Raw genomic sequence first — 14,665 nt, 5'->3', positions numbered from 1 at the left:
TCAGGTAATATTGCAACAATTGATTGGAATAACTGTGCTCGTAGGATTGCTTGAAACAACGGAGAACAATGTAACTATTTTGGAGTTCTAAAAGCACCTTGAAATAGAAGCTTTTGTTGCTTAACCAAATAAAGCTGTGCTTCACCGCTCAAAACACCTCTAAAGACCAGAGCTCATACCGCTGTTAGACGAACAGCGAGATTCAAGCCTGCTGTTGTGCCCTCCAAACTCTCGATGGTGCCATCCGTACCCATAATGATGTCCCTTCCTTATCACTATTCAATTGTAGCGTCACTTCACTATCTCCAGTTGCTTTCTAGGTGGAATGCAAAGAAGGAAGGCTCCGGAAAAGCCCTTGTGATGAAGCTCAGAACCACAGACTAGCCATGAGCCTGTCTGATGGGTCCTGGTAAGAAGTCAAGTAATATCACGTGCCTTGACATCGTACTCAGGATTCACGTGAGTATTCGGTCATTAAGCTATGTAGTTAGTGCCTAAGGCAGGCAGTTGCAGCAGGCAGGTGCAGCAGGCAGGATATCGGAACACCTTCATAGATTGAAATCAAGCAATATAACACCACTAATTTTAATGATCATCCCTCTATATTGCTATGAATTGGAAAGGGATATTCTCAACTTCTCCGCTACAAAGTCACATTTGCATTTGCACAATTAGTTAGTAGCAGCAAGTGTCTTGATTTCCTATGAAAAGTCCCCCTAACCTCCCGTTTCCTAGCATCCTATTCTCTATTGCTGACGACCGCCTCCACCGCATTTCTCGCACCTGCAAAAACAATAATGCCCAGTTAATCGCGCTCAGCAAATGCTACCACAGAGGATGGTTATCTGCAACTCTCCCTCACCCCCCTACATATTGCACCAACGCAACATCCTCCACACACCGATAGGCCATCTCTGTTTTTGCTACACTTCCTTACATTCAATTCTGCATTTTCACCATGGATGCGGACTTCCAGAAAAGACTGGAAAGGCTCGAGAGGGAGCTAAAGGAGCAAAGGGCGGGGCGAGCACGAGAAGCCGAACGAGCGGACCGAGAAGCAGAGTAACGAGCACGAGAAGCCAAACGAGCGGACCGAGAAGCAGAGGAATGAGCACGAGAAGCCAAACGAGCTGACCGAGAAGCGAAACGAGCAGATCGAGAAGCAGAGGAACGAGCACTTGCAGAAGCCGAGACCCGGGGCACGAATCTCTCCCAGTACCTACATCACGTACAGACCATGATCTTCTCAACGCTGATAGTGGAGGACAACCGTACCAAGGTGGCCACGGGTACTACGAACGTCGATAATAAAGTCTACCCTGACGCCCTCCACCGATGGACGGAATTTCCTACGTTTCACGCTGCCCGATTCGATCTCCTCGTGCACGCGGTTGGGGATTCGGAAATATTCCCATCCCTTTTCGAAGTCCGATCTACGAGGCGCAATCTCTCACCAACGACGAGAAAGGATGAGCAGGATATACGGCCATTCATACGCGCACACGTCGAGGTGCCTGCCAGCAACATTGTGGATGCCTACCTAGAGAAACACCCGGACCCCCGGTTCGCTACCTTCGAGTTTAGCAACAACGCCTATGGCCTCAGCCGTGACACAGTCCTTAACAATACGCCACTGAGAACCCGCAATGAGGACCAGCCGCCACTGACAAAGAGACAGTCGCCAGACAGGATGTCCAGTTTAGCCCCGGACCGGTGGGGGATCCATGTCACCGAAGACCATGCTCGCACAATTGCATTAGTTGGAGAATATAAGGCGTCTCACAAGGCTCAGGCGTGGCGGTTCAAGAATGTACTCGATGACGATACTTGTCCTACAGACTCGTTATTTGCAGACGCGTCAGTCGTTTAGAAGCGAAACGCACACGCCAATCCCCGGAGCCTTCACCTTCTATCGCCCAGGAGTCTGTACCTTCGCCTTCTCTCGCCCAGGACCAGATGATCGTAGCAATAGTCTTATGTCAGGCGTACCACTACATGATTGCAGGTGGTTTATTATATGGATATGTTGCATCAGGAGATTGTATGGTTTTCTTGGCTATCCAGGGCACGCCCGGGGTTTTGTATTTCCATTTTGTACCAAGTTCCATGGACATTGAAGGGCAACAGCCTACAGCCGACATTACAAGATCCACACCTGCTACACAATTAACGACGTTAGTGCCTCTCGTACTAGAAGCAGAAACCCAACCTCTGCAATGGGTCAAAGCCCTTAGAGACCTCCGACGATGGCCATCTGCCAAGAATATTATCGATTCTCAGAGCCAAGGTATTGGAGGTCCCTCGCTCCCTCCTCCTCCTCCACCACCCAATGATGACGACGAGCAAGAAGGCGGCCCGAGACCGCGTAAGATTGCTAAGCGGACCAGAGAAGGGTCGCCACCCAAGGGCAACAGGCTGCACTCCACATCCAGCACCTTGGTTGCGAAGGGAGTTCAGGCTGTGTATGCAGACGCGCTCGTGAGAGAAGCCTGTATCTATTCCCATTGCAAGAATCTACAGGGCATCTATATACCTGTTCACCTTGGTAATATCGACCTTGTCGTCTCCTACCCGCTTCAGTCCCTGGCATATATTAAGCATATGATGCTGATGTCATGGGCAGGCACGACCCTCGAAGCCTATATACCAGATGGCATAGATATAGGTAATGAGATTGATAGGACGGTTGGAAAGCTGAATTCTGCCGGTATTTGTAACGGCGACGTGCGAGATACAAATCTTGTCTGGAACGAGGAAGTTAAGGGGGTAATGGCCATCGATTTTGACCTGGCATATATATATACCGCTGTCAAGAGATCGTACGAGTCGGCTTCAGATGAATAGAGGGAGGGGAGAGTACGGCAAGTTCAGCTTTACTTCTAATATTACCCACCTCATCATTTATCTTCTAGTTTTCAGACTTTTGTTTTATTCAAGTGTCGTGGAACGTAGCTGTTGAATTGTCCGTTTTGTATAAGCTGTGAACTGTATTAGATAGTATTGGTGATACGGGTCGTATACGGTAATACTGAGTAAGTGCGTATTCCAAAATCCCAATACGGGCCCAGTGCGTATTCAGTTCTCAATACTGGCCGTATACGGGCCGTATTACGGGCCGTATACAGCTAAGCTAGTATTGAGGCTTAAAATCCGAAACAAGGGGTTCGAATAACTTCAATTGATAGATTGTTATATACTATATATCACTACAATGAATTCACAACCTTCGGATATACTGTCACGGCACGACAGTGAGCTATTTGTCAGTGAACGATTTGAAACCCCGACTTTGCCTGTACTTAAACGTACGCTATCCTCTCCCTCTGTTTCTGTAACAACAACTGCAAGCAGACGATTTTCGAAAGTCTGGGACCATACACCTGTTAGCTGCTGCGATATCATTCGGAACTACCAGGGCAGGTTAATATGGCGTTGTAGATACTGTCTAAAAGAGTATCTTGAGTCTGGCGGAACAAAGATTATTACAAGGCACTTAAAAGATCGATATATCCTCTACTCAGGAATCTCGAACTACTTCAATTCAAAGCAATATCGCTGAAGCTTTCGACAAAGCTAAAGAGATAAATCATAAACGCCGCTGTCTTTCTACTGTTGCAACTGAAGCCTACCCTGCTGTTGTTGAGCAGCTACATGTACGATGGATTACAACTTGTGGAGTCCCTTTCCGTATGGCAACAATATTGGAATTTAGGGCATTACTCCATTACCTTAATCCAGAGATCGATAACTGGCTACCTAACTCTATTCCAACAATACAGACCTGGACGTTGCGTACATACAAGGCTCAAAAGCAACAGATCAAACGCGATGTACAATCAGCCCTGTCAAAAGCCCACTTTACAGTTGACCTCTGGACTTCTCCCAACTCTCTTGCAATTCTTGGTATAATCGCACACTATATATCTGAAACTGGCCAATTAGAACACTCTGTTCTTGCATTACAAGAACTAGATGGTGAGCATACAGGTTAATAACATTATAGTAATATTTATAGTAATCAGCTAACATGTTTAGGTTGGAATCAGGTAGAGCTTATTATGAAAGTAATCAACGACTATGGAATTGTATCGAAAATTGGATACTTTGTTATGGACAATGCAGGAAACAATGATACAATGATGGACGCTCTTTCTACATGTATGTCTTTCTATATATATGTATAACGTGGTTTACCACCAAACGGAACATCCCACCAAATGAAACACTTTCCGATAGCATCGCAACCTCAAACCCAATTACTCCACCCTAACACATTAAAATTAACTACACTCAATTGAATTCTCTTCTCCTAATATCTCTTCAACCTCTTGACAGGTTCGTACATTATGCCCAGTCTTGCCGCACCTCCCACAGCGCCGCGAAGTCGATGGACCAGCCTCTACAGCACCCTCCTCATTTGACCTTTTCTGTCGTTTCAACCCTTTATCCTCTTTTTCAGCGATCAGTTTTTGAGCATCTTCTATAGTAAGTGACCCTCCATCTTGGACACGTGTACGCTTGGCTTTCCGACGCTTTGAAAAGTGCTGTGTTGGCCTTTCGAAGGGTACGGACCTCCTCTTGTATAAGGGTCATTTGGTGCGCAATGCGGTCTGTACCCTTCACCAGCTGCTTTACAGCTGAAAAAATCGTTGTTGGGGAGCTTCCTTGATGAATTCCAATTCTATTCTGTACAAACTTAGACTGCAAAATTGCATCAGCTGGGGTTTGTGGCGTTTGAGGGACCCAAGGGTCAGCCTCTAGTAGGGGGGATCCAGTTGGTGTTGGCGTCCGTAACTTGATATCAAGCTTTGAGAGAACTGCTTCTGGGTTATACGGGACTAGGCCAGTACCTCGAAAGCCAGCTAGGATATTTTCAGTTGTCATTGTATGGTCGTGGGCAGCCTTGAATGCAATAAAGAACTCAATCTTAGTGATATGGGTAATAGAGGCCTTAATGAAGACCTCAAGTTCTCGACCATACATTCGCTTTAGTACAATAAAACACCCAACATCAAGAGGCTGGGTAAGATGTGAGGAGTGCGCAGGGAGACAGAGCGTAATAATGTTGTTCTCCTTGCAGTACATATCAAACTGGGCAGATAGGTGGCTCTCATGGCCATCTAGGACAATCATCCGCCAGACCCCTTGTGTTCGTACACGTGTATGCTGATTAAAGTGTTTTATCCAGTCTAGACCTGTATCATTGTCGGTCCAGCCATTTGGTGAGGTCTTGATGGCCCAAGTAGGTGGAAGGCCGCACTCTGTGTACCAAGGCGCAAGGTGATGCTTGCCTTGTACAATCAAGTATGCAGGCACTACAAAGCCGTCTGCACTCACACATTCAATCGCTGTTGCCCATTCCCGATTACCAGACTGAAGCTGCTTTGCTCGGCCTTTTCGATCTGAGCTCGTAACAACCATATTCCCACAGATAACACCCATCATAAAGCCCGTCTCATCAAAGTTGTAGAAGTCAGCATCCTGGATGCTGTACTTCGCCTGCATGTTCTTTACCAGCTCAAACCACTTTCTTATACAATCAGGATCTTCGCAGAGGGCTCGCTGGAGGTCGTACGCACGAGAGAGACGCGTCTTAAGCTTTGGTTCATTGTGTACAAAGCGGTAGGGCCAGTTTTTTCCAACTGGGGGTTCGCGACGCGTCGCACGGAGGAGATTCGCTATATCTCATACATCCTCAATTCGAGGTGGAAATCCTCGCGAATCTAGGTCAAGTACGTATCGTATGAGCTCCTCTTCCTCAATTGGGGTCAATGGACATTGTTTGTCGCGTCTACCAGCTCGTGGTTGGCTTCCGTGTATGCGACGGGTAAGTGTTACATGTGGGACCTCATATAGCTGCGCAGCACGTCGGATGGACAGTTTGTGGGGTGATTTGGTAGCTTGAATGGCTAGTAAAACTCGGCCTTTATTAGCTTTCTGAGGCATCTTTTTGTTGTGGTGTGGTGGAGTAATTGGGTTTGAGGTTGCGATGCTATCGGAAAGTGTTTCATTTGGTGGGATGTTCCGTTTGGTGGTAAACCACGTTATGGTTTATTATAGTTTGCAATACTTACTGACTACTCTACAAATAGTACTATTTGACCAATACCAAATTGTCTATAATGCAAGACATCACCGCCTTCGATGCAACGGCCATATTATTAATCTGGCAGCTCAATCCTTCTTATTTCACACCAACGATGAGGCTCTTGCAGAAGAGAATAACACTGGTATGTTAACAACACCTACAGAGCTTGAAATGCAACAATGGCGACAGAAGGGACCTCTTGGAAAGCTACATAATATTGTAGTTTATATTCAACGGAGCACGCAACGATTAGTCAATTTCCGAGAGCTTAGTGATGGCTGCAACCTTGTACGAGACAACTCTACTCACTGGAACTCTTGGTATACAATGATCAGTACTGCAACGAAGCTTAAGACTGCTATCAACTTTTCTGTCACCAATATCAAGAGAACAATGACGACTTATTGTTAGAAAAGGACTGGCAAGATCTACAAAAGCTTCAAGACTTCTTGCTATTCTTTCACGATGCTACACTAGCTACAGAAGGTCATAATGCAACTATTGACAGAGTGTTGCCAACAATGGACTTCTTACTTGAGCAGTTTGAGACTGCGAAGAGTATATATGCCAATGACCCCTTTATGAGTCCTTGTTGCAACTCTGGCTGGGTCAAATTAGACAAATACTACAGCTTAACAGAGAGATCACCAGTCTATATTGCTGCTTTAGTACTGTCTCCACAATGGAAATGGGAATATATTGACAACAACTGGCCTGAAGAGTGGCGGGCAGCTGTAATGCTGACTTCTAAACGATGGAAGACACAGAGGTTTCTTGCATAAGGTTGACTTGACAGAGGAGGCAGGGGATTAGACACAAAGGCTTTCCAAGTAACACGTTACAGTATTGTAAAGAATACTATATTGAGTTGAGCACGAAGCTCCTATCTAAGGAAATACTATCTACTTATATAGTGGCGTCGTGCCAAAAGGATATCCGTGGATAACATGGATAACATAATATCCAAGATATCCAATGTTATCCATCACCTGATATTCTGTGGATCCCCGTGGATAACATGGATAACATAATATCCAAGATATCCAATGTTATCCATCACATGACATTCCGTGGATCGCTGTGGATAACATGGATAACATAATATCCATGATATCCAATGTTATCCATCACGTGAGGTTGTAGCCGTGTAAGGATGCCTTCCCATTCTAGGGAGTAGACTCTGGGTAGCTGCGGGGTCACGTGTGATCATTTGGGTGGGCTAACCGAGTCGGAACCGAGTCGGATGGGTTTCGGGTACTTGAGACAATCGACTCACGGGGTTCCCCCTTCATCTTTTTTGTATCCTTCGTAGTAGACCTATAGGATAGCATCCGTTTAGCCTCTGACTCGCACTCTCATATGCTATTACTGTGAGCTGGGTGCCCTGTGTCCTTACAGCTCTCTAGAGGAAATGATGAAGGCGCTAGTCTTCTAATGCATTCTAAGTGGATTAGCAATGTATTAGAAGGAAATGAAGTTCAAAGTGAAATTGAAAGTGAGTTTTGAGAGGGGTAGGCTAGGGGTGAACTTACATCAGTTCCAGAGGAATGCCTAGAGGGCAATTAGGGAGCTTTTGGTAGACCTTGTAGGCCTCCTATTTCAATTGTTAGTATATTACTAATGCATTAGCAATGCATTCTCATGTTGTTCTCAAGCTTAGGAGCCATAGTAGTAGCTAGGTGTGGTTGTGGTTGGTGGTTGTGGTGGTGTTGTTAACAGAAGGTGGAAAGTTAGAAGTTGAGGATTTATTTGTAGGGGGGTCAGCTGAGGTTTTGCCAGAAGTGGGCTGGGTCAGCTTAGGTTAGGGGGGTGGTCAGCTCACCTACATTCTGTGGTCTAGTGTAGGCAGTTTGAGCCACTACAGGCCAGTTCAAGCCACTACAGGCCAGTTCGAGCCACTGCAGACTAGTTCGAGCCACTGCAGGCGATTGTGGCTCTCCCAAAATTGTGATGTGCTGCTCTTAGTGGTGGGATTATGGCGAGAAAATGTAGGGGGGGCGTTGTTAGAGGATTAGGCAAAAGATCTATATACCCTACACCACCCCTATAAAGATTCAACCCCTAAGCTTTAATAAAAGATTAGCAAAAGAATAGAATACAGTAGAGTCCCACTAAGCTGATGGATTCTAGTCACTAATTTGATATTGCCTTAATGAATATATTGCACAACTAAATGCTTATATAATCCAACTATCTAGACTGCTTTAAACTCTGCCATTAACATCTAATGCCTCTAAATCTGTGTCATGTTACTTAATAGCTCTTAATTGTGCTGTTAAGATATCATCTCGACTTTCTGTAAACTTAATTAGAATTTGAACAGCCTGCCAAGCAGCCTGTATTAAAGGTATAGGCTGCTCTAAGGTTGCTGTAAGGACACAGGGAATACGGCTCTCCGTAGGTGCATATGGGAGTGCGAGTCGGAGGTGATGCTGTATTCTATCCTATAGGTCTACTACGAAGGATACAAAAAAGATGAAGGGGGAACCCCGTTGAGTCTGTTTCCTTAACTCCCGAAACGGGCCCGACTCGGTTATCCCAACCCTAGCCCTGAACCTTCCACCGCAACAGGTCTACATCGGCCCTGAACCCTATACACTTACCGTCCCCCACTATAGTGTAACTCGCTATATGATCCTCTACTGGTTCGAAACCCCACCGAGTCGGATTCCATGTTTGTAGTGACCGTAACAGTTCTGAGACAGGTTCTTCGAGTATCTAGGTACGGAGGCATCCTTACAGTTGCTTCTTCTTCTTCTTCATTTTGAGCGTCATTATATTAACTTAGATGACTTGATATAATATCTTGTAAAATCTCCTCCTCTGTTAGTGCCTTAGTATCATTGTTCTAGGCCTGTGTTTCCTCATTAGGATTTAAGAAATTGTGTAATGCCATTGCATCTTGTATATTTCCAGCTCTTATAACATTGTTATATAATTTGGATAGATTTAGAGGATTAATTAGTGTTGAAGATTTGTATACTGTTAGATGTTATGTCGCTTCTTGAATCTAGAGAGCCAACCAACTGAGAAATCAGGTATAGGCTGCATTGAATACTATGGAAATTGCTGCCAAATCTACCTTGCCCTTTCCTTCAAAGCCTCTCTACTTATGTTTCCGCCTTGCCTTCAATCTGCTTTTGCTAAGCAAAAAGGATCTCCTTAAGGTCAGGCCATGTTCTAGTGCAGAGTCGAGCAGCTGTTAAGATAGCTAAGGAGTTGCCGACACTGTCAAAATGCTTGCTAAGTGACTCTGAGACTGTTGATTAAGTAAGAGAATGGTTGTATTTGTCCTTAAACCACCGTTAACAGGCCTTTTGTGACAGTTGAGGGTATTGTTAAGAATGCCACTCTCTAAGTGCACGACTGTTTTATAGAAGTGGGCTTATTTCGAGGCATTTCAGCCAAATTGTCTAATAGACCATTAGATAAGGCGATATTTAGCTGGTAATGGAGTAATATTAATGATACTAGTTGTTGTATGTGTTTTGAATCGGGACGAGAAAAAAAATCACATTATCACGAACATCGCCTTACCAAGCATCAGCTTAGCGGGACTCTACTGTACAGTCAACTCCTGTTAAGTCAATACAATTAGTAACACGTGTAAATATCATAAAAGTGAAAATACCATTATATTAAAATGCCAAGTATTATATAATCCACCTATCTAATGTCTCCTAAACCAAGGAATTGAGTTGAATTGCCTCAATTTTGCCCTCTAAATGCTCTAATTAGTGTAGTAAACAGTATTAGCAATACAGGCTGTATACGGCCTATATACGGGTCCATATCGTATATGGCAATACTAAGTTAGTGTGTATTTCAAATTCTAATACGGATCTAGTGTGTATTCAGTTCTTAATTCTAGTCGTATACAGCTAGTATTAAGGCTTAAAATTCGAAACAAGGGGTTCAAATAACCTTAATTAATAATTAGTTATATGCTATATATTACTACAATGACTTCACCACTATCTAATGCGCTGTTACAGCACAACAGTGAGCGATTTGACAGTAAACGATTTAAAACCTAAGTTTGCCTATACTTAAATGTACACTATCCTCGTCCTCTGTCTCTGTAATAACAACTACAAGCAAACAATTTTCAAAGGTCTAGGACCATACACCTGTTAGCCGCTACAATATCATTTGTAACTACTAGGGCAGGTTAATATGGCATTGTAGATACTGTCTAAAGGAGTGTCATACTGACTGACATGCGTTGCACTCAGTTTGCTATCAAACTCAAGAGCAAACTTAGAAATCTCCTCCTCAAACCTACAAGTCACCATACATATCTTGGCTTATCACACCAACAACAAGAGCAATACTACTCAACGATTGCTGCAAAATTTTCTACTACATCTGTTTATGCTGCATACATCACAGCATATCATTTGGGCACTCATTGAACAAGTTATTAAAAAAATCTCCTCCTTAAGAGGGTGGGCCAATACTACCACATGGCATATCTCTACCAACTAGAGGCCTAGGAACATGAACGATAGCTCTAGAAGCTTCTACAACCCTCTATGATTCATTACACATCATCGCTCCTTAGTTACCCACAAGATTGGTTAAGTTATGACATAATTTGTCTATAGGGGTACTCTGATCTTGGACCTCCTATATAAGGAAAGGGCAAGCAGACAATACAGTAAATCGACTAGCACATACTTCTACGTCTTTTCCAAGCTTCCAAGCATTGATCTTGTTATTCTTTGTTTCTGAAAAGTCAGTGAGGTGCTAACCTCTGACTTACTCTACAAGTCCTTATTAAAGTAAGTTATATACTTCAGATCATTTTTCATTGTGTCACATGGTTAATATCATGTGGTTAATATGGCCCGTATATGGCCAGTATACAGGCTCTGTATCATATTAACTAGTCCTAGTGCATATTAAGTTGAACCTGTATCATATACACACTGGTTACGTGTAAGGATGCCAAAGCCCTCAGTGATGGAAAGCATCGGAGTCGGGCAGGTTATGGTCATGTCGGGAGAGTTAGGGCAGGTTAGCCGAGTCGGACCCGTTTCAGGTACTTAAGGGGATTGACCCAACGGGGTTCCTCATCATCTTTTTTGTATCCTTCGTAGTAGACCTATAGGATAGCATCCGTTTAGCCTCCGACTCGCACTCTCATATGCTATTACTGTGAGCTGGGTGCCCTGTGTCCTTACATTACGAAAATGAACCCGTATATAGGCGTATAATACTATCTAATACACTGGCTCTAATGCCTAGAGGTGATTGGCTTAGAGAGCATCCTAACACTCCGTATACTCAATCAAAACTCATTGCGAGCATTAAAGGCTGAATAAACTGCCTCTTTAGTCTTAGGCTCCTCTTCTTGCTCATAATTTTAAGCAGGATCATTAAGATGCTCATCTAAAATCTCCTGTAGTATACCCTCCTCCTCTGTTGTAACTTCTATATTGTCGATTTGCTTGTCAATAGGATTTAAAAAGTTTGAAATAGCCATTGAATCATGTATATTGCAAGTTTAAATAACTTGTTTGTATAGTTGTGAAAGGCCTGTCAGTGTATTGAGGTTGGAAGAGTGATTGGAGTTGTAAGAAGTGTTGATTTTTGAAAGCAATTATAATCGTCAGATCCGCCTAGTCACTTCGCTCCTAGTCGGAATAAGCAAGTTGTCTTGTAGGAAGCAAGATGTCTTGCCACGCTAAACCTACCACTTTAAATCAAAGCAAGTATTTATGTATAGTAATATATAGTATAAGGTACTTTATTCAATTTAATATAAACAGAACTTCCGACTCATTACTATCTAATTCTCCATGCCCATTACTTTTTGCCTCTACCTCTACCTCTACCTCTACCTCTACCTCTACCTCTACCTCTACCTCTACCTCTACCTCTACCTCTACCTCTACCTCTACCTCTACCTCTACCTCTACCTCTACCTCTACCTCTACCTCTACCTCTACCTCTACCTCTACCTCTACCTCTACCTCTACCTCTACCTCTACCTCTACCTCTACCTCTACCTCTACCTCTACCTCTACCTCTACCTCTACCTCTACCTCTACCTCTACCTCTACCTCTACCTCTACCTCTACCTCTACCTCTACCTCTACCTCTACCTCTACCTCTACTTCTACTTCTAGCTCCAGATTAGGGATTAGAGTAAAGAGCTTAATTAGGATAAACTCTTTTGCTTAGGTAATGTAAGGACAGTTCGAACCGAGGCTGACCTTCAAGTCTCCAGAAGCGAAGTATAATGTGAAGACTTCGATACTCGAAGCAGTAGGACAAGGTATAGTAGTTCAGGCTCCAAAGCATATACTTTATACCACAGAGGTCAAGTGGTGAGACTAACAGGTTGGCTAAGTGGTTCGACTCGAAGTAAGGGGATGCAAAGTAAGTCGAAGCAGGATGATTTGCAAGAAGGCCAAGTAGTATATAATTTGCTAAGAATGATCAATAGGAGACATGAGCAATAAGTGCTTATATAACAGTAAAAATCCCTAGTGCCAAATAAGTGAAGGCACTAATTAACCGAACCCTAGCTAAGCGAGCCCTAGTGAAGCGAGCCAATAACAAGAGAGTCTAAGCCAGTAGTCAACATTTGGGCTGATCTAGGTCAGCAAGTGAAGTGAAGTGAGCGAAGTGAGCGAAGCAGGTGAAGTGAATGACATAGTGAAATAAGTACTAGAGACTAAAGTGAATTGAAGGGTCATGACACAAATATCAAAGGAGTGTCATGACAGGTAAGCCTTTTAATCTCATTCTTTCTCTCTCTTGTTATGGCTATGGTAATGTGACGTCAGTTATAGGGCTAGTAGGGCTAGGCTTAGTAATGTGACCTAAGAAGTCACAAGGCTAGTGGGGCTAGGCTTAGTAACATGACCTAAGAAGTCACAAGGCTAGCGGGGCTAGGCTGTAGCATGACCAGGCTAGTGGATAGTTGGAGAAACTAGTGGATATTAGATAGTTGAGCTATCCATCAACTATCTAGATTATCTAGCTATCTATCAACTATCCAGATTATCCATGAGGCACGACGCTACTATATAAGTAGATAGTATTCCCTTAGATAGGAGCTTCATGCTCAACTCAATATAGTATTCTTTACAATACTGTAACGTGTTACTTAGAAAGCCTTTGTGTTTAATCCCCTACCTCCTCTGTTAAGTCAACCTTACATAAGAAACCTCTGAGTCTTCTATTGTTTAGAAGTCAGTGTTACACTTTAAGCACAACTTCTACAAGCTACCGGCTTACACACAAAGCAACATGGCTAACAGGCTGTTTTTTATCAAGCATTATAGATGTCTTTGTTAGGGTGGTATATGTCGAAGATTCTCCATTCTGCAATAGCATTCTAGACGTTATATTCGCAAATTTTATACTTTAGCCAGATTGTGGCTTCCATTTCTGTGTATTTCACTCTATAGGGTTCCTGCTAGTATGGGTATTCTAGTTGGCACCTCATTGTGCAGACTACAACCTCCTAGTTTGTGTAGTGCCTTGCTAGCTCGTTAGTGGCTTTGGCATAGGAATGCCTTGATCAACTGTCTCCTAGTAGCTGCTCCTTAAAGAGAGTCTCACTTGCTTTCTTCTCAAATGCTTGTAACCGGTGCTTTTAAGAGCTAGTAAGCTCCTTATCATCATTCTTGTTTTCTCTGTTCGACGAGCAGAATTCCTCAAGATCCTAAGTGGTAACACTCTAGTTCTCTTTTCCCTTTAACATGGCGCATAGCTGTCCTCGCGGGGCATCATACCCACCCTGACCTTGCTAAGTGGCATTGAGCTGTTTGCCATACTTTTGTCTGCCGTTCCCTTTCTTTGATTGTTTGCAATTTCGCGCCATATGTCTAGGCTTGTTATGGTTGAACCAGAGCTGTTCCTTTAGCTGTCGCTCTTTGTTAGGATTGTGGGGTTTGCCATTAGGCTTGAAAGTAGCATCGAGTTTCATAGGTTAGGGCTAATAACCCTTTGTTTGTCTTCTCTTCTAAGTCCAGTGTTGGTTAGGTAGTCCCCCTTTCTTGTCGAGTTGCTGTTTATAGTGACGATTGTCAATCTTCTAAGCCAATTCGATCATCTCCCTAAGGTCATCCGGTTTGTCGGACCTTTAGATTTTGTCCTTTACATGGTCCTTTAGACCTGCGTAGAACTGGTCACAGATAGCCTCTTCTTCCTAGTTGGTGAGTGTTGCATGCTGTTGAAACTCAGCAGTGTATGCAACTGCTAACCCTCTCTGCTTAAGAGAAGACTGCATTTCGTCGTTCATTGATGTCTCCAAAGTTTACTCTAGGTCACGAAAATCTCCTTCGTTCCTTAGCTAGCTTAGGTACTGCATTTTTCTTCTAGCGTTCGATGGTTCATGAAGTCAATGAGGTAATTAGAGAGCCATTCTAAGGCTGGTCTTTGTAGGAGGGCCACAGCCCATAGATCTGTTCCACTTCTTAGGTGAAGTGTTTGGCAATAAACGCCATCCATAGCTGTCTAGATGAGAAAACTCTTGAGCCTCTTGCGATCCCTATGAAAGGTATTAGGGAATGCAATCTTAAGCTTGTCAAAGGGGTGAGCCTATGTGGCTTCGATGGT

General features: G+C 43.6%; 2 protein-coding genes across 2 annotated transcripts; both read left to right on the top strand.

Annotated features, from left to right (window-relative positions):
• Window positions 1-1,237: 1,237 nt before the first annotated feature.
• VC83_07066 (uncharacterized protein) lies at window positions 1,238-1,870 on the top strand (the record flags this gene model as incomplete). Its single annotated transcript, XM_024470645.1, has 1 exon — window positions 1,238-1,870. One exon carries the CDS (start codon window positions 1,238-1,240, stop codon window positions 1,868-1,870), a length of 633 nt encoding a protein of 210 aa, XP_024322028.1.
• An 86-nt stretch (window positions 1,871-1,956) lies between these two features.
• Window positions 1,957-2,844, top strand: VC83_07065 (uncharacterized protein; the record flags this gene model as incomplete). The annotated part of the gene is made up of 1 exon (XM_024470644.1): window positions 1,957-2,844. The coding sequence occupies one exon, from the start codon at window positions 1,957-1,959 to the stop codon at window positions 2,842-2,844; it is 888 nt and encodes a 295-aa protein (XP_024322031.1).
• Window positions 2,845-14,665: the final 11,821 nt, after the last annotated feature.

The sequence above is a fragment of the Pseudogymnoascus destructans genome (genome assembly GCF_001641265.1).
Source record: "Pseudogymnoascus destructans isolate 20631-21 unplaced genomic scaffold scaffold_17, whole genome shotgun sequence".
NCBI lineage: Eukaryota > Fungi > Ascomycota > Leotiomycetes > Thelebolales > Thelebolaceae > Pseudogymnoascus > Pseudogymnoascus destructans.
The sequence above is the reverse complement of the archived record's forward strand: the minus strand, read 5'-3'. Positions and strand labels throughout refer to the sequence as shown.